This window comes from Erythrolamprus reginae, chromosome 5 (genome assembly GCF_031021105.1).
Source record: "Erythrolamprus reginae isolate rEryReg1 chromosome 5, rEryReg1.hap1, whole genome shotgun sequence".
NCBI lineage: Eukaryota > Metazoa > Chordata > Lepidosauria > Squamata > Dipsadidae > Erythrolamprus > Erythrolamprus reginae.
Window position 1 is genome coordinate 114,185,023 of NC_091954.1, and position 24,153 is coordinate 114,209,175.

A 24,153-nucleotide genomic window follows, 5' to 3' on the forward strand; every position below is an offset into this window, starting at 1 on the left:
CCCATTCACTGACCAAGGGCTCCACATTCTTGGACAGGGAATTTGTTACTATAACAACGGACGCCAGCTTGACAGGGTGGGGTGCTCACCTCTCCTCACATATGGTGCAGGGACTTTGGGACCCTCAGGACCTAATAGAAATCAACATAAATTTCCTGGAATTGAAGGCTGTTTCATTAGCCCTCCACAGCCTAGCTCACTTAGTACGGGGCTGCCACGTACGCATCCTTACCGACAACGTCTCCACACGTTCCCACATCAACCGACAAGGGGGAACACGGTCACGTCGACTTATGAAGGAGTCAACATTACTTCTCAGATGGGCAGAGAGGAACCTGGCTTCTCTATCGGCGGAACACATCTCGGGCGTGGAGAATGTGTGGGCGGACTGGCTCAGCCGTCAGACACTCGACCCGAGCGAATGGCGACTGGACCCCGGGATCTTCCAAGAAGTGGTAAGGAGATTCGGGGAACCGGTGATAGACTTGTTCGCTACCAACTTGAACACCCAACTTCCCCGCTTCCTCTCTCGCTACCCGGATCCGGACGCGGAGGGAGTGGATGCCTTAACTCTTCAATGGCCCCCGGGTCTCCTATACGCGTTTCCACCCGTGTCCATCCTCCCCAGAGTGATAAGGAAGATTCTGGAGGAGAGAGCGGAAGTGATACTAATAGCCCCGTTTTGGCCCCGCCGTATATGGTTCGCGGACCTAGTACAACTATCAGGGGCGCCCAGCTGGAAAATACCAGATCAGAGGATCTCTCTGACACAGGGGTCCTTCTCACACCCAGAGCCACAGTGGTGGCAGCTAACCGTGTGGCGCTTGAGCGGGAGTATCTAAAACAACAAGCTTTACCTGACACGGTCATTGAGACCATTCAAGCGGCCCGGCGGCCTTCCACAAGACGCATTTACCAGGCAACCTGGAAGGTCTTCCACGATTTCTGTGAACAGCGACAGTCAGACCCTCAGGTGGCATCACCACAGGTGGTGCTAACTTTCCTGCAAACAGGACTAGACAAGGGCCTTGCCCCTAACACCTTACGCCGTCATGTCGCCGCGCTGGCCACAATCCTTCCAACAGATGGATTCAGGTCACTTACCAGACATCCCTGGATTAGAGACTTTCTGAAGGGAGCGGCTAATCTCAAACCACCGGTGATACATCGATTTCCTTCATGGGATCTTCCTTTAGTATTGCACGCCTTGACAGGTCCTCCATTTGAGCCTATACGTCAGATCTCAATGAGATTACTAACCCTTAAAACTGCCTTCCTGGTTGCTATCACCTCAGCCAGGAGGGTCTCTGAGATTGCCGCCTTGTCTACAAGACCGGACCTTTGTAAGTTTGAACCTAACAGGGTTGTGCTCAGACTAGATCCGGCGTTTATTCCAAAGGTAAACACCGCTTTTCACAGGAGTCAGGATATCATACTGCCGGACTTCTGTACTCAAGGAACTCATCCATCTATTTTGAGATGGCACAAACTGGATGTGAGGCGGGCCCTGAAAATTTATGTTAGACGGACTCAGCCTGTTAGAACATCTGAAGCCCTGTTTGTGTCTTTTTCCACCAGAAGCGGAGGTACCAAGGTGTCTTCCACAACGATAAGTAGATGGTTGAGGGAATGTATTGCAGAGGCATATCGAACTGAGGGATCCCCAGTTCCTCCGGGGATAACAGGACATTCGACGCGAAGTGCTGCTGTTTCATCAGCCTGGCGTACCCAGGCATCTTTAGAGGACATATGTAGAGCGGCCACATGGGCTGCGCCGTCAACCTTTATAAAACACTATAGGATTGATGCCTTTGCCTCAGAGGAAGCTGCATTTGGGAGAAGGGTACTGCAAGGGGTCTGTTCGTTTGAGAAACCCCTGGTCCAGTCCTGTCCCTCCCTGTGATCATAACTTGGGCATATCCCATCTTGGACTCTCCTTGCAAGTGCATTGGAGAAAGACCGTTGAACTTACCTGAACGGTCTTCTCGATGCACTGCAAGGAGAGTCCAAACCCTCCCGATGTTGGGACCAGGGTTCTGTGGAGGTTTGAATTTCATGGTTTGATGTTTTTGAATGTTAATTGTTTAATAAATGGTTTTGCTTTACTGCTCCTTCGCCTTACTTTAGACTGGAGGGCTAAGGGGGGGGAGGCGGTGCCTGCCTAATAATTATTTAAATTAAAACTCAGTCCCAGCCAATCAGACTGGAGTATAACCCGTCTTGGACTCTCCTTGCAGTGCATCGAGAAGACCGTTCAGGTAAGTTCAACGCTCTTTATCAAAGAAAAGGGGGGAAAACAGATTTACTAAGTCTTTGGGTAAATGACCTGTGGCTTAAGATGGATGTTCAAATCCATCTGAAAAGTCACCGCCATCTAGTTACTTAACATTTTTTCCCATGTTCAAGTAAAAATCTTGCTACATGTAAATTAAACCCTTCCTTCTGTATCCTGCAATCTGGGAAGTGATCCTCTCCTGCTTTCCTGCAATGCCCATTAAGGCATTTGTAACTAAAACCCATACTTTCCTTTTTTGCACACAACTGTTTATACTATAGTATACTATATGTATACAGCACTGCTTCTCAATTATTTTCTGTTACACCTTGCCTAGGAAGAAGTAAACATTTAACATGCCCTCCCAACTTTTTAGTCTGGATCTCAATTGAATTTTGGTGTTTTGACATGGGGCCAGGCCAGCTTAAGCTGATGTTTTGGAGTTGCTGGCCTGGCCCATAAGTGCCACCTCTGTCAGGCACTCACAGCAAATGGGATAGAAGGAGGCTTTAGGGCAGTGACGGCGAGCCTTTTTGAGACTGAGTGCCCCAAATGCAACCCAAACCCCACGTATTTATCTCCAAGTGTAGTTTTTCAGACTATAAGACACACCAAAATTGTAAAGAGGTAAGTAAGAAATTTTTTTTGTCCTCCCTGGCACCCCCAGGAGACTTTGCAGGCTTCTCAAACCTTCTGCACACCCTGCTTTTTGCAAAAATGGATTAAAAACACACCAATTTTTTGCCAAAAATGGGGCATACAGAGGGTTTGGGAGGTCTGCAGAGTGCTTCTGAGGGCTGGGTGAAGGCACAAACCCCCCAGTTTTTGTGAAAAACAGGCTGTTTTTTGCAAAGACACAGGGGAGGCCAAAAATGGCTGTTTGGTGTATAAGATGCGCTAACATTCCCTCTGAAAGGGAGGGAAAAGGTGCATCTTATACTCTGAAAAATATGGTAACCTGAATAGAGGTTTTAGTTTAGAAAAAAACTCATACGTGATTAAACCCACAATAACAGTGCTTTCAATGAAACAACCAACTTTTTATTGAAATGAAATTTTGGCATTTGGCATGCTTTTTATTAATGTGACTTTTACTGTTGCATGCCCGCTAATAATTTGTCTAATCTTGGGTCATATTTTGTAAGTTTGAGAGCAACTCATGCAGGTCATCCGTAACTCTATTCCTGGTGTCATTTTTTATATGATTCAAAGCAGAAAGCAGCTGCTCACGAGCATTAAGATGATCTAAACCAAGCAAGGAAAGCAATCCCAAGTGCTTTCATTGACTTAAAATTATATGGCAGAGAATTCCACACTTTAAGGATTTCATTTTTAGAAGTCAGAACCAACTCTGCCGTCCTGTATCATCCCTTCTGTCTTTTCAAGTGATTCAGGGAGGTCACAGAATTTATTTTTCCACATGGAGCTTTCTTAAAATTCCAATAGCTCCATTTCCAAATTTCTTAAATCTTAAACAGTTTAAGCAGGAAAGATCAAGTTCTTTAAATTTGGCTTTAGCTGGAGAAGATTTGGTCCAGAACTAATCCCAACATGGAAAGTCTTTTATTTGCTCCTTGTACCAATATCTCAGGGGCTGCCCCAAAGAGAGGGAATCAAGCTATTCTCCAAAAGACCTGAGGGTAGAACAAGAAGCAATGAGTGGAAATTAAACAAGAGGAGCAACTTAGAAATAAGGAGAAATTTCCTGACAGTCAGAATAGTTGATCAGTGGAACAGCTTGCCTCCAGAAGTTGTGAATGCTCCAACACAGGAAGTTTTTAAGCAGATGCTGGATAACCATCTGTCTGAAGTAGTGTAGGGTTTCCTGCCTAAGCAGGGGGTTGGACTATAAGACCTCCAAGGTCCCTTCAAACTTTGTTGTGGTTGTTATTATTATTATCATTAATGTGCCCTTCATCCTCTGACTTGGACCAATCCCTCATTGACGTATCTGCCACCTCTGGTGGTGCTTCAGGTTCATTCAGGTCTATTTCTCCCTCACTCTCACCCTCTGCATCAACTGGTAACCCCACTGGCCCAGGGTGCCCAGATGGGCCTGGCTCATCCTCCTCCGAATCTATCATTGCCAGAGGTGGACGAGGAGCACTCACCACACTTAGTAACATGGTTGTTAAGCAAATCTAGTTTCCCCATTGACTTTGCTTGTGAGAAGGTTGCAAAAGGTGACCCCGTGGGACAGTGAAAACCATCACAAATGTGAATCAGTTGTCAAGCCTCCTAATGTAAATCACACGACCATGGGGATGCTGCATCACATAACTTTTCCCCCCAGTGCCGTTGTAATTTTGAACGGTCACTAAACGAACCGTCGTAAGTACAGGGTCTCCTGCCTGAGTGAGTGTGTGCGTGTGTCAGTTTAGAAGACCTCCAAGGTTCCCTTCCAACTCCTGGCATGCCAATTGATCCCTATTCAAAGAAAGACTCCTTCCCACCCTGCTCACTTTCTGCGGGACCACACGATCCCTCCCGAGATCACCTGGCCAGATCCATAGAAACACAGAAGATTGCCGGCAGAAAAAGACCTCATGGTCCATCTAGTCTGCCCTGTATTTTATCTTAGGATGGATATGTTTATCCCAAGCATGTTTAAACTCAGTTACTGTGGATTTACCAACCACTTCTGCTGGAAGTTTGTTCCAATCATCTACTACTCTTTCAGTCAAATAATATTTTCTCACCTTGCTTCTGATCTTTCCCCCAACTAACCTCAGATTGTGCCCCCTTGTTCTTGGGTTCACTTTCCTATTGAAAACACTTCCCTCCTGACCCTTATTTAACCCTTTCACGTATTTAAATGTTTCGATCATGTCCCCCCCTTTTCCTTCTGCCCTCCAGACTATACGGATTGAGTTCATGAAGTCTTTCCTGGTAAATTTTATGCTTAAGACCTTCCACCATTTTTGTAGCCCGTTTTTGGACCCGCTCAATCCAAGAAAGGGATCCCCCTCCTGCCTCCCAGCACAATGCGCTCACCAGCGCCGGGTCTTTCCCGTTTCTGTGCCGTCCCAAGACTGAACTCCGGCCGGGGAGGGGGGCGGGCGATTGGGACCAATAAAAGCCCCGGGCTGGGCCTAGCTCGAGTCTCCCCGTTCAACGGCCGGCCAGGCAGGGCGCGCGTCCAAAGGCCGCTCCGGCCTCCTCGCGCCGCTCTCGGGCGCCGCCCAGCAGCGCCGCCGCCGCCGCCTCCTTCTCCACCTCCTCCGCCAGCCGCACGCAGCGCGCCCCGCTCGGGGCAGGCCGGCTGGGCCTCGCCTCTTCCTGGCGCCGGGCGAGCGGTTTCCCCGGGCGGCCTGGCTGAGTTGTCGGCCGCCGCCGCCGCCGGGCCTCCCGCGCCCGCCCATGGATTTCACTTAGGCCCCATGGCGGCCCTCGAGACGCTCCCGGACTTGGCCTCGGCCTCCAGCGCTTCGCTCTTCCGCCTCTGCCACCTCCGCCTCGGGCTGGACCTGCGGCCTGAGGCCCGAGCCCTGGCCGGCTGTCTGGTGTTGGAATTGTGCGGCCGTACGGAGCCCGGCGGGGACCAGCAAGATGCAGCTGAGGAAGACCGGCGGCCCCGCCGATCCCGCGTCCTGGTTTTGGACACGCACCCGGCCATGCGGGTGGCCTCGGTGGCTTTCCGGGCCTGCCCGGCCGGCGAGGCGCCTTGCGGCTTCGTCTTCTCCAAGGCCGGCGGGAGCGGCGCGGAAGGCGAGCCAGGCCGGGGCGCCCTTCCTCCGCCGCCCCGCCCGCCCGTCCTCGGCCCCCACGGGCCACCCGCACCCGCACTGCCCGCTCAGCACCGCCAGCGCACTTTCGGCCTTCGGGCAGGCGCCGTCTGAGGGAGACCGGCCGGGCCTAGCCGTCTCCCCCGGACGTCCCGGCCGAGGTCCCGCCGCCTTGGGGCGATCCTCCGCCGGCCGGGCCTTGGGCCTGCGCCCCTCTGGAGAACGCCGAGGCCCCCGCGCCGCCGCTGCCCGCCTTCCCCGCCGCCCCCTGCCCGCTCTTCTTCCGCGTGGACCCCTTCACCGACTACGGCTCGGCGCTCAGCGTCTCCCTGCCGGCCTCGCTGGAGCCGCAGCAGCCCTTCCAGATCATCGTCCGCTACACCACCGTGGATGCCCCGGCGGTAAGTGGGGAGCCGGAGAGGCCTTTTCGGCCCAGTGTGGTGAGGATCGGAACGGGGCCTTTCAAGGGCGAGACCCTCAGCGGTTCCCCTCAGGCCACTTGAAAGGCTCCCCGAAGGCAGGTCGATTCATACTTAAAAAGAGGCATAGAATAGAAATAGGATAAATTAGAATTAGAATAGAGGAATAGGATAAGATAAGATAGGATAGGATAGAATAAATCAGAATTAGAATTAGAATAGAGGGACAGAATAGCATAGAATAGGATAAATTAGAATTAGAATAGAGGAATAGAATAGAATAAGATTAATTAGAATAGAGGAATAAAATAGGAATAGGATAAATTAGAATTGCAATAGAGGAATAGGATAAGATAGGACAGGATAGAATAAATTAGATTAGGACAGGTATAGTGAGTGATGATGATATAACAGCGTATTGTGAAATATTGTCTATTTTGGGTATAAACTTAGAGTTTAATCAATTAAGTTCCTTGTGTGTCCAATCACACTTAGCCCATTCCTCTATTCTAATTCTAATTTATTCTTTTCCTCTATTCTATTCCTCTATTCTAATTTGAACTTATCTTATTCCTATTCTATTCTTTGTTTTCTCTTCTACTCTATGCACCTTTTAAAGTATTGATTTTATTAATGTTGTTTCTTCATTGCTTATTTCACCCTTATGACCATCATTAAGTGTTGCACCTCATGATGCTTGACAAATGTATCTTTCTAAAGCACTTTTTCCTGGAGGGATAAAATCAGGAAAACAAGTCAAAAGAGGAAAAGAAGATGACTGCATTTTTAAAAAAATATTTTTTGACTAGAATAAAATATAGAAAATCCATAGAATAGAATTCTTTATGGACAAGTGTGATTGGACGCACAAGGAATTTGTCTTTGGTGCAGATGCTCTCACTGTATATAAAAAGAAAAGATACATTTGTCAAGAATCATGAGGTACAACACTTAATGATTGTCACAGGATACAAATAAGCAATGAGGAAACAATATTAATAAAAATCTTAAGGATACAAGCAACAAGTTACAGTCATACAGTCATAAGTGGGAAGACGTGTTCTAATATAATTGGGAGGCTGCCAGAAAAAAAGAGTGAGTAGTCAATTAGAGGAGTTGGGTCGCTTATAAACGTAACAAATTAAATTAAATTATTCTGCAAAGCATCAGAAGGCAGGACAAGAAGCAACGGACGGAAACACATCAAGGAGAGAAGCAATGTAGAAAACTAAGGAGGAATTTCCTAAAAAAGTGAGGACAACTAGCCATTGGAGCAGCCTGCCTCCAGAAGCTGTGGTGCTCCAAAGTTGGAGGTTTTTAAGAAGGAATTACGGTAGATAACCATTTTTCTTGAAATGCTGTAAGGCAGTGATGGCGAACCTTTTTTTGGTTATTCTGATATTCTGTTAAGGACTTAGGGGAGACATGATAGCCATGTTCCAATATTTGAGGGGCTGCCATAGTGCTGAAGGGGTTAACCTATTTTCCGGAGCACCTGAAGGTAGAACAAGAAGGAACTATGGAAAACTAACCTAAAAGAGAATCAATCTATGACACAACAATTAATCAATGGGACCTTTCCCCTTCAGAAGCTGTAGGTCAGTGATGGCAAACCTTTTATTTATTTATTTATCTATTGGATTTGTATGCTGTCCCTCTCTGCAGACTCGGGGCGGCTAACAACAGTGGTAAAAACAACATGCGACAATCCAATACTAAAACAGCTAAAAACCCTTATTTTAAAACCAATCATACATACAAAACATACCATACATAAATTGTAGACGCCTAGGGGGAAATAATGTCCCTGTTCCCCCATGCCTGACGACAGAGGTGGGTTTTAAAAAGCTTACGAAAGGCAAGAAGGGTGGGGGCTATTCTAATCTCTGGGGGGAGTTGGTTCCAGAGGGCCAGGGCCGCCACAGAGAAGGCTCTTCCCCTGGGTCCCCCCAAACAACATTGTTTAGTTGACGGGACCCAGAGAAGGCCCACTCTGTGGGACCTAATCGGTCGCTGGGATTCGTGTGGCAGAAGGCGGTCCCGGAGATAATCTGGTCCGGTGCCATGAAGGGCTTTATAGGTCATAACCAACACTTTGAATTGTGACCGGAAACTGATCGGCAACCAATGCAGACTGCTGAGTGTTGGTGTTACATGGGCATATCTAGGAAAGCCCACGATAGCTCTCGCAGCTGCATTCTGCACGATCTGAAGTTTCCGAACACTTTTCAAAGGTAGCCCCATGTAGAGAGCGTTACAGTAGTCGAGCCTCGAGGTGATGAGGGCATGGGTGCCGAAAGAGCGTGGGCGTGTGCTATCACACATGCGCGAGTGCCCACACCCATAATTCAATGCCCATGGAGGGCAAAAACAGCTTCTCTCGCCCCCCGGAGGCCTTCTGGAGGCCTGAAATGGTCTGTTTCCCAACTTCTGGTTGGCCCAATAGGGTCATGTTTTGCCCTCCCCAGGCTCCATACATGCTCCCCCACCCCCGTGGAGGCTCTCTGGAAGCCAAAAACGCCCTCCCAGAGCCTCTGTGTGAGCCAAAAACCAGCTGGCCGGCACACACATGCATGTTAGAGCTGAGCTAGGGCAGCAGATCGCGTACCAGCAGATATGGCTCCGCGTGCCACCTGTGGCACCCGTACCATAGGTTCGCCATCACTGTTGTAGATGTTCCATCACTGGAGATTGGACAGCCATTTATATGGAATGGTACTCTACCATTCCATATAAATGGTTGTGCAATGTCCTGAGTAGGGGGAGGGGGGTGTTGTATTGGAAGACTTCCATGGTCCCTTTATAAATTATAAAGATTATAAGTCTCTCCATTTTCATATCTATTGCAGTAAACATCAATAGCAATAGCATTTACTTATATACCGCTTCACACTGCTTTACAGCCCTCTCTAAGCGGTTTACAGAGAGTAAGCATATTTCCTCCCACAATCTGAGTCCTTGTTTTACCGACCTTGGAAGGATGGAAGGCTGAGTCGACCTTGAGCCTACTGAGATTCGATCTGCCAAACCACTGGGATCAGCAGAAGTAGTTTGCAGTACTGCACTCTAACCACTGCGCCACCGAAGCTCTATAGAAGCAGTCCATGGAAACCAATTCTCTTAGGGGTCCTCCATCAGTTTTGAGAATGTAAGTGGCCCAAAGAATTGCTTTGGATAACTTCTTCTATGGAGCACGGATGGGTTCCACGTACCTTTGCCACCGGTTCGCATTGTGAGATTTGTGTGCGCGTTCTTTGGTGCAATTTGGCTTCCGTGCATGCTCAGTAGATGGAATAGTCCCAAAACACAGCTGAGGAGCTGATCAGCTGTGCTTTTTTTGGGGGGGTGGGTGGAGGAATAAACTCTGGAACCAGCTCCCCCCAGAGATTAGAACTGCCCCCACCCTCCTTGCCTTTCGTAAACTTCTCAAAACCCACCTCTGTCGTCAGGCATGGGGGAATTGAAATATCTTCCCCAGGCCTATATAATTTATGTATGGTGTGTTGTGTGCATGTTTTTTAAATTATGGGTTTTTAACTTCGTATTATTAGATTTGTATTGTGCATTGTTTCTATCACTGCTGTGAGCCGCCCCGAGTCTACAGAGAGGGGCAGCATACAAATGTAATAAATGATAGATAGATAGATAGATAGATAGATAGATAGATAGATAGATAGATAGATAGATAATAAAGGTCACTTTAAACTCTGAAGCAGGTGGGAGGGCCCTTTTACAAGTAGCAAAACAGGAAAAACCTTCAAAACAGTTAAAAAAAACAACAACCAGCACTCACAGACCAGCACCAACCGAACTGGATCCATGATGCCATTGTCACGTCACCAGCGGGTCGCTAATGGTTCGAAGCGGGAGGAACCCATCCCTGCTATGAAAGCATACTGGACCCAGACCCTCCGGCAAGCTGTGCTTGGCATCATCCAGAAAGGGATTCCTACGATTTAGCAGCACAGCTCTACCCATTGTGAAAAGCCGCACAAGCACCAAGGGTAGAATCTGGACCAGTCTACGGGATAGCCAACATTAGCAGATGTCTCATTAAGAGAGTACCAGTTTGGTTAATGAGCACCCTAAGGAGGACTCCTACAGGAAATATGCTTTGTAAACTGCTTAGAGAGGGCTGTAAAGCACTGTGATGCGGTATATAAGTCTAAGTGCTATTGCTATTTGTTAAATGAATCATTGCAGTTATTCCAATAATAATAATAATAATAATAATAATAATAATAATAATTTATTAGATTTGTATGCTGCCCCTCTCCGAAGACTCAGGGCGGCTCACAACAATAATAAAAACAATGTTACAGTGGAACAAATCTAATATTAAAAGAGAAAAAACACATATAAAACCCTATCATTTAAAACCAAACAACACATACATACCAAACATAAAATATAAAAGCTTGGGAAAGGTGTCTCAGTTCCCCCATGCCTGGCAATATAGGTGGTCTTGAGTAATTTACAAAAGACAAGGAGGCTGGGGGCAGTTCTAATCTCCGGGGGGAGTTGATTCCAGAGGGCCGGGGCCGCCACAGAGAAGGCTCTTGCCCTGGGGCCCGCCAAACGACATTATTTAGTCTACGGGACCCGGAGAAGGCCAACTCTGGGACCTTATGGGTCGCTGGGATTTGTGCGGTAGATTCATATACCGCTTAACCGTGTTTTACAGCCCTCTTTAAGCAGTTTACAGAGTGGGCATATTGTCCCCAACAACGTGGGTCCTGATTGATTGATTGGTTGGATTTATATGCCGCCCCTCTCCGTGGACTTGGGGTGGCTCACAACTTATCAATAAAAACACAATATATAAAACACATCTAAATCCAATTAACATAAATAATTAGTTTAAAATATTCTAAGAAACTAAACATTTAAAAATCAGTCCTTGAGATGTCGGGCGGCATATAAATTAGATTAATAATAATAAATAAATATAGATTCTGCAAAGCCACAAGCCTCCCTTGGTAATCTTTACAAAAAAAGCTTCTCAAGAGTTCTTCCAAAGTAGCCGGGATGACTCTGCAAAATTGACTTGGATTTGCTAAAAGTTCTTTATAAATTCTCTCACCCTCCGCAAACTTGGTTATCAAGGGCGGAAAGAGTAAATACTTCCTTTGTATAAAGGTCACAAAACAGGCAATAGGAGGGGAAAAATTATTTGGTCTACACCCAGGGATGTCAAAATCAAATTGTGACGTAAACCAGACAGAATGGAAGACTGGGCTGACAGGAGCAAGGCATACAAGTATTCCTCAATTTCCGACCACAATTGAGCCCAAAATTTATGTTGCTAAACGAGACATTAAGTGAGGTTTGCCCCATTTTGTGACCTTATCATATTTGTTATCTGAGTCACTGCAGTTAATTTGGTAACATGATTACAGGTAGTCCCCGACTTACGACTGTTCCTACGGTCCATCGTAAGCCGAGTTTGGTGTAAGTCGGAATTCGGCAACGGCTTCTAAGCAACCAACAGCTGGCGAAGCCTCCTGCTGAACGTTTGGGCGAGGGGATCTCCGCGGTGGGCGGCCTCGGAGGCTACAGCAACGCAGCGCCGAGAAGGACCGACTTCAAGGGACCAACAGCTGGTCCTTCTTGGCGCTGCGTTGCTGTAGCCTCCGAGGCTGCCCACCATGGAGATCCCCTCGCCTGAATGGAGGCGGCGGCGGCAGCCTCCAAGACTACAGCAATGCAGCCCCGAGAAGGACTGGCTATTGGTCCCTTGAAGCCGCCGCGGTGGTTTCGAAACTGTCCCTGGGTCGTTGTAACGACAAAACGTCGTACGTTGGGGACGACATAACCCGGGGACTACCTGTATTAGAAGGTTGCAAAAATGGAACATAGGATCCCTGGACATGGCAGCTGTCATAAATATGAGCCAGTTGCCAAGTGTCTGAATTTTGATCACATGACCACGGGGATGTGGCAGTAGTCGTAAGTGTGAAAAATTATCATGTCTCTTTTTCACTGCTGTTATAACTTTGAACAATCACTAAATGTATAGTTGTAAGTTGAGAATCATTTGTACTTCAGTAGGGAGAAATGTATTGCACTAGTAGCTGGATACCCGTGCTTCTCTATGAAACTGTGATTGGGCTTGATAAATTGATGAGTAGTTACTAGGGCTTGAATGTGTATTAGAATGTGTACTAGAATGTGTACTAGTTACTAGAATGTATAACTCCTTAGCACCAGAGCATGTTAATATAAGGCAACTGGCAGTTGGAACAGAGTTCTTTTCAGGTGGGGAGGGGCAGTAGAACGTCTAAATTCCCAGCCCGCATGCCCGATGAGTCATACGTTGGCCACGCCCACATCCAGTTTAGCAAAGGTGTAGCATCAGAGCATGTTAATAATATAAGAAATACTAATGATCTGATGCTTATTTTGAAAAATCCTTTCTTAGCGAGCACCTAGAAACCAAAAGGAACATACGTGTCAACTTTCAAGTTTGTAGGCTTTACAATTCTGGAGATTCTGTGATGAGTGAGTGGTATTTGGCCTTTATAGATGTAGATTTATGGAAGAAGAAAAAAAATATTCTCTTACATACTGCTATCCTTTTCCCCCCCAGAGAATTTCACTTTAGTTTAATTCTGTTTTGTCAGCAATGTCTGGACAGGCCTTCTTCTCAATTTCCCATTCTTCCAGATGGTTTTATGTATAGATATAAATATTCTTGTTTCTTCAGATGGATTATTTTGGTATTGGCTGAGCATCTGATCCTTGGAACAACAGATGGAACAACTGGTGGGAAGTTATTTGGAGAAAGCTTTTCCATTATTACATTTCCCCCCCATAACTGAGGCAGTGAATACAGGTAGTCCTCGACTTACGACCACAGTTGAGCTGAAAGTTCCTGTTATTACACAAGAGAGTTACAACCATACATAAAACGGAGCAGCCGAAGGGAATCAATTTCCCCATGTCTGGCGACAAAGGGGGATTTTCAGGAGTTTGCGAAAGGCAAAGAGGGTGGGGGCGGTCCTGATCTCCAGGGGGAGTTGATTCCAGAGGGTCGGGGCCACCACAGAAAAGGCTCTTCCCCTGGGTCCCGCCAGACGACATTGTTTTGTCGACGGGACCCGGAGAAGGCCAACTCTGTGGGACCTAATCAGTCATCATACAAACATCACTCATTACATTAATCAAGAATCATAAGGTACAACACTTAATGATAGTCCGGGTACAAATAAGCACTCAAATCATATTAGGAACTAGAATGATAAATCGTAAGGATACAAACAACAAAGTTACAGTCATACAATCATTAGTGGAAGGAGATGGGTGACGGGAAGAATGAGAAGAAACATAGAAACATGGAAGATTGACGGCAGAAAAAGACCTCATGGTCCATCTAGTCTGCCCTTATACTATTTCCTGTATTTTTTAATCTTAGGATGGATATATGTTTATCCCAGGCATGTTTAAATTCAGTTACTGTGGATTTACTAACCATGTCTGCTGGATGTTTGTTCCGAGCATCTACTCTTTCAGATTAATAGTAGTGTAGACTTAGTAAATCGTTTGACAGTGTTGAGGGAATTATTTGTTTAGCAGAGTGATGACGTTTGGGGAAAAACTGTCCTTGTGTCTAGTTGTCGTCTTGTGCAGTGCTGTATAGTGTTTTGAGGGCAGGAGTTGAAACAATTTATGTCCAGGATGCGAGGGGTCAGTAAATATTTTCACGACCTTCCTTTGGACTTTTGCAGTATTGTATAGACCCTCAGTGGAAAAAGCAGATTGGCAGTAATTGTTTTTCTGCAATTCTGATTCTCCTCTGAAGTCTGTGTCAGTCTTGTTGGGCTGCAAAACCTAACCAGACAGTTACAGAGGTGCAGATGACAGACTCATTTGATAGACTTATTTGGCATTCGCTGTCATGTCCTTCTCTATTAGGTGATGACATTTTAACCGTCCTGCCTAAAGTAATTTATATGGTGCATTAAAAATAGAATTTCATAGAAAGACATGCCACTATATTAAATGTACCAACCTTGGCCAGACTTTCTATTCTCTTTCTCTAGGTCCAGGAGATCAAAGAGGCTGGCCAGAGGGGGGCATATTTTAAGGGGGCGGCATATTGTTCCATGCAATACTATTTTTAAAATAGAATAGAATTAGAATATGTCAAAGGGTTAAATAAGGTTCAGGAGGGAAGTGTTTTTAATAGGAAAGTGAACACAAGAACAAGGGGACAAAATCAGAAGTTAGTTGGGGGAAAGATCAGAAGCAACATGAGAAAATATTATTTTACTGAAAGAGTAGTAGATCCTTGGAACATCATGCTTGGATGCTAGGCTTATAAAATTTATGCATGGTATGTCAGTATGTATGATTGTTTTCTTAAATTGGTTTTTTTTAAATTAACTTAAATATTAGATTTGTTTACATTGTATTATTATTGTTGTTAGCCGCCCCGAGTCTACGGAAAGGGGTTGCATACAAATCTGATTAATAAAACAAACAAACAAACAAACAAACAAACAAACAAACTTCCAGCAGACATGGTTGGTAAATCCACAGTAACTGAATTTAAACATGCCTGGGATAAACATATATCCATTGTAAGATAAAATACAGGAAATAGGATAAGGGCAGACTAGATGGACCATGAGGTCTTTTTCTGCCTTCAGTCTTCTATGTTTCTATGTTTCTAGAATAGAATTCTTTATTGGCCAAGTGTGATTGGACACACAAGGAATTTGTCTGTGGTGTATATGTTCTCAGTGTACCTAAGGAGACTGTGTCGGTCTTATTGGGTTGCAGAATCGATCCAGACAGTTATAGAGGTGCAGATGACAGACTCAGTGATTCCTCTGTTAAACTGTATCAGCAGCTCCCTGGGCAGAAAGAACATTCTTTGTTGTGCTTTTTTGATGACGTTTTTGATGTTAGGTGACCATTTTAAGTCTTGAGATATGATAGAACCTACAAACATGAAGGACTTTACTGTTAATACTGTGTTATCTAGTATTGTAAAAGGGGGTAGCACGGGAGGTTTTCTTCTAAAACCCACCACTATTTCTACAGTTTTAAGTGTATTTAATTCAAGATTGTTCCGGTTGCACCACGAGGCTAGTCTGTGTGCTGATTCATCATTGTTCCATAATCTGCAAACTTCAGTATTTTAACAGAGGGATCTGTTGAGATGCAGTCATTGGTGTATAGAGAGAAGTGGACGGGGTTGTATCTATAATGCATCTACAGCATATCAGTGTTTCTCTATGTTGGCAGCTTTCAGATGGGTGGACTTCAATTCCCAGAATTCCCCAGCCAGCCACAGGTCTATATTATCTACTCCAGTCAGGACTGATACTTTTCCAGTACAAAGGATATGTTTCGTGGGTTAGTTTTAGAGAGGGTCTTTAAACTGAGGCAGGGAGGTGAATTTGCATCCCATTGCTGTTTGATCTAGTTATGAAATTAATAAAATCCCGTGTCTGTTAAAATAGAAAGCTCTTGTTAGGGGAAGAAAGAGCAACACCACATCGTAAATACAGGAAGGAAGGAAGGCAAGAAGGGAGGAAGGAAAGAAGGAAGAAAGGAAGGAAGATAGGAGGGAAGGAAGGAGGGAGGAAGGAAGGAAGGAAGATAGGAAGGAAGGAAGGAGGGAGGGAGGAAGGAAGGAAGATAGGAGGGAGGGAGGAAGGAAGGAAGATAGGGAGGGAGGGAGGAAGGAAGGAAGGAAGATAGGAGGGAAGGAGGGAGGAAGGAAGGAAGATAGGAAGGAAGGAGGGAGGAAGGAAGGAAGATAGGAGGGAAGGAAGGAAGATAGGAGGGAAGGAAGGAAGGAGAGAGAGAGAGAGAGAAAGAAAGGAAGAAAGAAAGAAAGAATCTGAGTTGGGTCTTACACCCCAAAAACGCTATATAGGTAGTCCTTAACTTACAGTCATTCATTCAGTGACGGAAAAAGTGACATACGACCATTTTTCACTTACCACCGTTGCAACATCACGATGGCTACGTGATCAAACTTTGGAGGCTTGGCAACTGGCATGTACTTACGACAGTTGCAATGCCTTGGAGTCATGTGATCCTCTTTTGTAACCTTCCAATAAACAAATGGGGAAGCTGGATTCACTTAACAACCGTGCTGCTAACTTAACAACTACCGTAGTAAGAAAAATCGTAAAATGGAGAAAAAAAACCTCACGTCATACCTATCTTGTTTAGCCACCGAAACGTTGGGCTCAATTGCGGTCATACGTCCACATATTAGAGCAGGTGGTCCTTGACCTGCAAAAGTTCATTTAGTGACCGTTCAAAGATGCAACGGCGATGAAAAAAAGTGGCTTATGACTGCTTTTCACACTGTTGTAGGGGTCCCATGGTCATGCGACCAAAATTCAGCCTGTGGACAAACGACTCCTAATTACGACGGTTGCAGTGTAGCGTGCTCACAACGATTTTTGCAACCAAATGTAGCGACTCACTTAACAACTGTGGCAAGAAAGTTGGTGAAAGGGGGCAGAACTCAAGTGTCTTGCTTAGCAACCAAAATTCGGGGATTCATGTCGGCCATAAGTCAAATGATCTATTCGTTGTTGTTAAATTAAATTATTGTTGTTTTTGCCTTCTCTGTTCCTTCGGTCAGATCTGGTGGCTGGATCCCGAGCTCACCTACGGCAACACGAAGCCATTTGTTTTCACCCAAGGCCATTCGGTGTGCAACCGCTCCTTCTTCCCTTGTTTTGACACGCCCGCTGTGAAATGCACTTACTCCGCAGTGGTCAAGGTAAGACATTTCCTTCGCCCCAGAAGGTCAGAAGAACCAGACCTTGATCAGACCTGAACCTAACGCTCAGCAACAGGCAGAATTCAGCAATTCCATCTCCCTTGTTGGTCCCCACTTCCTAACACTGCTTATTTATGCCCTCTTTTTTTCCCTTTTTTTAATAATATATAATTTTTATTGATTTTTTAAAATTTTTACAAAAAGCAAAAACATAAAACATAAAAAAGTATACCGTCGCCAAACAAGAAAATAAAAATTCCCTTCACCAAGATTCAATTCTGTATCGTTCATTTGCTTTATCTCTGGATTACATTGTTTTCTTTATAAAGTGATTGAATTTTATTTTTTACATTTGCATCGCTTGCTGATATTGTTAATATATAATTCTTAACCTTCTCCCACCGCCTCATTGTTGCTGCTAATTTCTCTTCACTATAGTTATGTAATCTAATTTCCATAATTTCATAGTGAATGTGGTCCACCATGTACCTGCACCATTTTTTTATTGTCCATTTATTGTCATCTTTCCACCCAAGCACTATGGTTGCCTGGGCACTTTCTATCGCTGCAGTTTTAATTTCTTCATATTCTTTTACCTCACTATTTTTTATCAATAATGCTGCTTCTTTGGTTATTTTCCAGTTGCCATTCGTAATTTTATTCACTTCCATTTGTATTTGCTTCCAAAATTTTTGAACTTTATTACATTCCCAAAACATATGCATAAATACTCTTTTTTCCTTACATCCATGCCAGCAATTTCCTTTCCTCATTTTTTGAAAGCATGCTAATTGTACTGGTGTATAATACCATTTATGTAATATTTTTCTTCTCATCTCTCTTATTCTTGTGTTTTTGATTCTTTTAATACTTTCAATTATGCCTTCCATATCCCATTCGTCAATTTCTAACTCATCCTGCCAATATCTCGTCAATCCTTTTACTACTTGTTCCTCTGCTTGTAATAATTCTCTCTATATATTACCTGTTTGTGCTTTTATATTCTTACTCTTTTCCCTTAATATCTTTTCTAAATTCGTTTCTTGTCTGATGAATATTTCTTTATTTTCCCTCTTACTTAAATATGTGCTTATTGCGTTAATTTGTAACCAGTTTTGTTGTCCAAAGCATGCCCTCATCACCTCGAGGTTCGATTACTGCAACGCTCTCTACATGGGGCTACCTTTGAAAAGTGTTCGGAAACTCCAGATCGTGCAGAACGCGGCTGCGAGAGCCATCGTGGGGCTTCCCAGATTCGCCCACGTATTTACAACACTCCGTGGCTTGCATTGGCTGCCGATCAGTTTCCGGTCACAATTCAAAGTGTTGGTCATGACCTTTAAAGCCCGACATGGCATTGGACCAGAGTACCTCCGGAACCACCTGCTACCGCATGAATCCCAGCGGCCGATAAGGTCCCACAGAGTTGGCCTTCTCCGGGCCCCGGCCCTCTGGAATCAACTCCCCCCGGAGATTAGAACTCCCCTCACCCTCCTTGTCTTCCGTAAACTACTTAAGACCCACCTATACCGCCAGGCATGAGGGATTTGAGGCATCTTTCCCCCAGGCTCATTATAATTTATGTTTGGTATGTATGTGCTGTTTGGTTTTTAATTATGATAGGGTTTTTAGTTATTTTTAATATGAGATTTGTGCCATTATAATATTGTTTTTATCGTTGTTGTGAGCCGCCCCGAGTCTTCGGAGAGGGGCGGCATACAAATCTAATAAATTAATAATTATTATTATTATTATTATTTATTATTATTATTATTATTATTATTATTCATTTTATTTTTTTATTATTATTATTATTATTATTATTATTATTATTATTATTATTATTATTATGTGTGGACTTGGCAAAGCAAGCTGTGGAAAACTCAGCCATTGAGTACAGTGCGGAGAGCATGGCAGCGCGGAGAGCATCCTTCATCATCCATGCTTTCAGACCAATGGCTGTTAGAAACATAGAAGATTGACGGCAGAAAAAGACCTCACGGTCCATCCAGTCTGCCCTTATACTACTTCCTGTATTTTACCTTAGGATGGATCTACGTTTATCCCAGGCGTGTTTCAATTCAGTTACTGTGGATTTACCAACCACGTCTGCTGGAAGTTTGTTCCAAGCATCTACTATTCTTTCAGTAAAATAATATTTTCTCACGTTGCTTCTGATCTTTCCCCCAACTAATCTCAGATTGTGCTCCTCTGTTCTTGTGTTCACTTTTTCCTATTAAAAACACTTCCCTCCTGAATGTTTCGATGTTTAAATGTTTCGATCATGTCCCCCCTTTCCCTTCAGTCCTCCAGACTATACAGATTGAGTTCATGAAGTCTTTCCTGATAAGTTTTATGCTTAAGACCTTCCACCATTTTTGTAGCCCGTCTTTGGACCCCTTCAATTTGATCCAAATCTTTTTGTAGGTGAAGTCTCCAGAACTGGACACAGTATTCCAAATGTGGTCTCACCAGCGCTCTATGCAGCGGGATTACAATCTCCCTCTTCCTGCTTGTTATACTATTATTATTATTATTATTATTATTATTATTATTATTATTATTAATTAAATTTGTATGCTGCCCCTCTCCCTAAACTTCTAGCTATGCAGCCAAGCATTCTACTTGCTTTCCCTACCTCCTGACCACACTGTTCACCCATTTTGAGACTGTCAGAAATCACGACCCCAAAATCCTTCTCTTCTGAAGTTTTTGCTAACACCAAACTGCCAATACAATACTCAGATCGAGGATTCCTTTTCCCCAAGTGCATTATTTTACAATGGAAACATTAAACTGCAGTTTCTGTTGCTTTGACCACTTATCTAGTAAAGCTAAATCATTTGCCATATTACAGACGCCTCCAGGATGACTTTATGTGTTGACTTGGCAAAGCAAGCTGTGGAAAACTCAGCCATTGAGTACAGTGCAGGGGCTGCCAAAGATCATGACCGAGAGCATCGTTCATCACCCATGCTTTCAGATCAATGACTGTTTTGTGATTCTTGAACCATGGGGTGAACTGGAAGACCTCCAAGATCCCTTTCAACTCTACTATTCTGCTATTCTTTGTTTTTACAGGCTCCTGCAGGTATGCAGGTGTTAATGAGCGCCACCCAAAGTTCCTATGAAGAGGAAGAGGGCACATACCAGTTCTACATGGAGTACCCCATTCCTTCTTACCTGGTGGCTCTGGTGGCCGGGGATCTTGTCTCTGCAGAGGTTGGTCCTAGGTAAGGCCCTCTTTTCTGACTTAGCAGGATTTATGGAAGGCCGGGATATAATTGTAATCTTAGGTTGTAATCTTAACCACTGCGGTTGCTGGAGAGGCTGGGAATTGTAGTTCAGCAACTTGTGGAAAGCCACCCAGGGAGCCCTTGAGTTACAAGGGCAATTCAGACCAGAGTTGCCATCACTAAACAATGTGGTTGTAAAGTGCAGGTAGTCCTCAACTTACCACCACAATTGTGCCTGGAATTGATGTTCGTAAATGAGATACAGTGGTACCTCGGTTCTCGACCACAATTCGTTCCAGAAGTGTGGTTGAGAACCGATTTGGTCGAGTACCGAATTAATTTATCCCATAGGAAATAATGGAAATGGATTTAATTGGTTCCCAGCCCCTGTTGACTCGCTGGGAACCAATTAAATCTATTTTCTTTATTTCCTATGGGATAAAAATCTGAGGAGTTCTATAGTCTAACTACTCCATGCTGTAGGAATGGTGGGGGTGGCTGCAATACCGGCAGCTTCGGTGGGTTCCTTTCCTCAGTGCTTCGTCTTGTTACCTGTAGGCAGCTGCACCAACTTTCTCCTTCCCGGCGGCAGCGGTGGTGGCTTCCCTTCGAGGAGCAGCAGCGCCGGGAAGTCACGTAATGAAGGGAAGCCTCTGGAGCGGCGGCAACTGCTGAGATGGCTCCGGTGGCTTCCCTTCATCACGTGATGTTCCCAGCGCTGCTGCTCCTTGAAGGGAAGCCGCCGCCATCGCCGCCGCTGCCGCCGGGAAGGAGAAAGTTGGTGCAGCTGCCTGCAGGTAACAACACGAAGCACTGAGGAAAGGAGCCCCCCGAAGCTGCCGGGATTGCAGCCACCCCCACCCTTCCTGCAGCTTGGAGAGGTTAGACTATAGATCTCCTCAGATTTTTATCCCATAGGAAATAAAGAAAATAGATTTAATTGGTTCCCAGTGAGTCAACTTGGAGCGGTTAGACTATAGAGACTGGGAGGCTGTTAAGTGGGCGGCCAGAATGGGCGTGTCGGATTCCGACTCCCATTCCGTCTCACCCCGTCCCCTCAGATCTTGTGGCAGCTGCTTTGCCAAGTCGCCCAGGGACTCATTGGACTCAGCCCCCACCCCATGTTGCAGAGAGGGGATGTAACATGCAGGAGGCATAGACATCGGCCATTTCGGATAATAAACAAAATTTTCTGTGGCTGTTCGGTATCCGAATTTTTGTTCGGATACCAAAGCAAATTTTTGCCGAAAATTTTGTTCGGTATCCGAAATGTACGAAAACCAAGGTGTTCGAGAACCGAGGTACCACTGTACTGTACTGTATTTTTCGGAGTACAGTGATCCCTCTATTATCGCGAGGGTTCCGTTCCAAGACCCCTCGCGATAATCGATTTTTCACGATGTAGGGTTGCGGAAGTAAAAACACCATCTGCGCATGCATGCCCTTTTTTTCTATGGCCGCGCATGCGTAGATGGTGGAGTTTGCGTTCCCCGCCGCCCACGCAAAGGGGAAACCCCGATTCGGCTCCTCGCTGCTGCTGCGCTACCGAGCAGATCAGCTGCTGGGTGGCCGAAGGAACCTTCCCTGGGTCTTCCCCCTCTTGCTGGCGGGCGGGCGAGCGGCGGGCATCAGCGAGGAGCCGGGGTTTCCCCTTTGCGTGGGCGGCCGGGAAGACCCAGGTTGGGGGTTCGGGGGGGTGCTGGGAAGCCCCCCAGGCCGGCTGCGACCTTTTAAAACAGCCGCGCCGCTTCCCAGCTGAGTCCTGAAGCCAAATGCGGAAGTTCGCCTTTGGCGTTTGGCTTCAGGACTCAGCTGGGAAGCGGCGCGGCTGTTTTAAAAGGTCGCAGCCAGCCTGGGGGGCTTCCCAGCACCCCCCCGAACCCGGGTTGGGGGTTTGGGGGGGTGCTGGGAAGCCCCCCAGGCCGGCTGCGACCTTTTAAAACAGCCGCGCCGCTTCCCAGCTGACTCCCAAAGCCAAACGCGGAAGTGGTTTTTAAAAAAATTAATATTTTTTTAAAAATCGCGATATAGCGTTTCGCGAAGCTCGAGATCGCGAAACTCGAGGGATCACTGTATAAGATGCTCCTTAGTGCTTGGGAAGGAAAATAGGGGAAAGAATCTGCTTACCAGATATTCATCTGGCTCGCGTCCTTAGTCTGGTCAGCTTCAGCACATTATTTTATCCCCTGGTTTTTCAAAAAAACCTTATTTGGAGAGAGTAACAAGGAAGGAGCCTGCAAGCCAGTAAGAGGTGGGAACATTTTTAGCACCTGGTTAGGGCTCGAAAGAAATGTTCAGAGCAAGTTAGAGCAATGAAAAAAAACCCCGCAAAGACTTGGGGCTTGGAAAATATTCTTCGCAGAGAGTAACAATGAAAGATCTTGCAAGCGGTAAGAACTGGGAACATTGTTAGCACCTGGTTAGGGCTAGAAAGAAAGATTCGGAGCAAGTAGGACAATAAAACCTACAAAGACTGGGTTTGGAAAACATTATTCACAGAGAGTAACAGTGAAAGAACTTGCAAGATAAGAGCTGGGAAGATAGTTAGCACCTAGTTAGGGCTGGGGGAAAAAGCTTTAAAAACTGCATTCAGAGTATAAGACAATCTGAATTTTCAGCCTCTTTTAGGGAGGAAAAAGGTACATCTTATACTCTGAAAAATACGGTATTTGTTGAGTTTTGCCCCATATTACGACTTTCCTTGCCACTGTAGTGCAGTGAATCTGGCTTCACTTTGCTTGTCAGAAGGTCACAGAAAGGGGGCATTGCAAACCATCATAAATATGAGTCAGTTGTCCAGCATTGGTCAAAAGTGTAAAAAAAAAAGGACCCTAAGTCACTTTTTCCAGTGCTGTTGTAACTTCGAACGGCCACAAAGCGAACGGCTGTACGTCAAGGAACTATCTGTATTGCAATCATGGACTTTCTTGAAAGTGTGCAATTACAGTACTATATTATTTATTTATTTATTTATTTATTTATTGGATTTGTATGCCGCCCCTCTCCGGAGACTCGGAGCGGCTAACAGCAACAATAAAACAGTGTACAATAGTAATCTAATACTAAAAACGATTAAAAACCCATTAATATAAAAACCAAACATACATACATACATACAATGCATAGAATTGTAAAGGCCTGGGGGGAAGGAATATCTCAATTCCCCCATGCCTGACGGCAGAGGTGGGTTTTTAGTAGCTTACGAAAGGCAAGGAGGGTGGGGGCAATTCTAATCTCTGGGGGGAGTTGGTTCCAGAGGGCCAGGCCAGAGAAGGCTCTTCCCCTGGGTCCCGCCAAGCGACATTGTTTAGTTGACGGGACCCGGAGAAGATCCACTCTGTGGGACCTAACTGGACTATTTTTGGACTATTAAGACGCACCAAGATTTCAAAGAGGTCAGTAAGAAAAAAAGGTTTTTGTCTTCGCCGACCCCCGGGAGCACCCTGCAGGCCTCCCAAACCCTCCGTGCACCCCATTTTTGTAAAAGTTGGATGTGAGGGCGGGGCTTTGGGAAGCCAAAAATGGCTGTATTTGGTACATAAGATGCATCGGCATTCCACTGTTTTTTTCGGGGAGGGTGGGTGGAGGTACTATATTCCAAAAAATACGGTAGGTGTTGTTAGTACAGTAGTACCTCTGGATACGAGCTGCTCCACATGCGAGTATTCCAAGTTACGAGCTGCGACACGAGTGAAATTTCTGTTCGACACCCGGGCTCAAATTCGGGATACGAGCCGAGCTTCCA

At 45.4% G+C, this 24,153-nt stretch overlaps 1 protein-coding gene across 1 annotated transcript in view; it reads left to right on the forward strand.

Annotated features, from left to right (window-relative positions):
- Positions 1–5,405: 5,405 nt before the first annotated feature.
- The window catches only part of RNPEPL1 (arginyl aminopeptidase like 1), a 40,116-nt gene continuing 21,368 nt past the window's right edge, over positions 5,406–24,153 (forward strand). The window contains 5 exon segments of the mRNA XM_070753773.1: positions 5,406–6,015; positions 6,017–6,133; positions 6,135–6,401; positions 17,032–17,172; positions 20,254–20,405. Coding sequence (XP_070609874.1) covers positions 5,656–6,015; positions 6,017–6,133; positions 6,135–6,401; positions 17,032–17,172; positions 20,254–20,405 — 1,037 coding nt within the window. The 5' untranslated portion in view covers positions 5,406–5,655.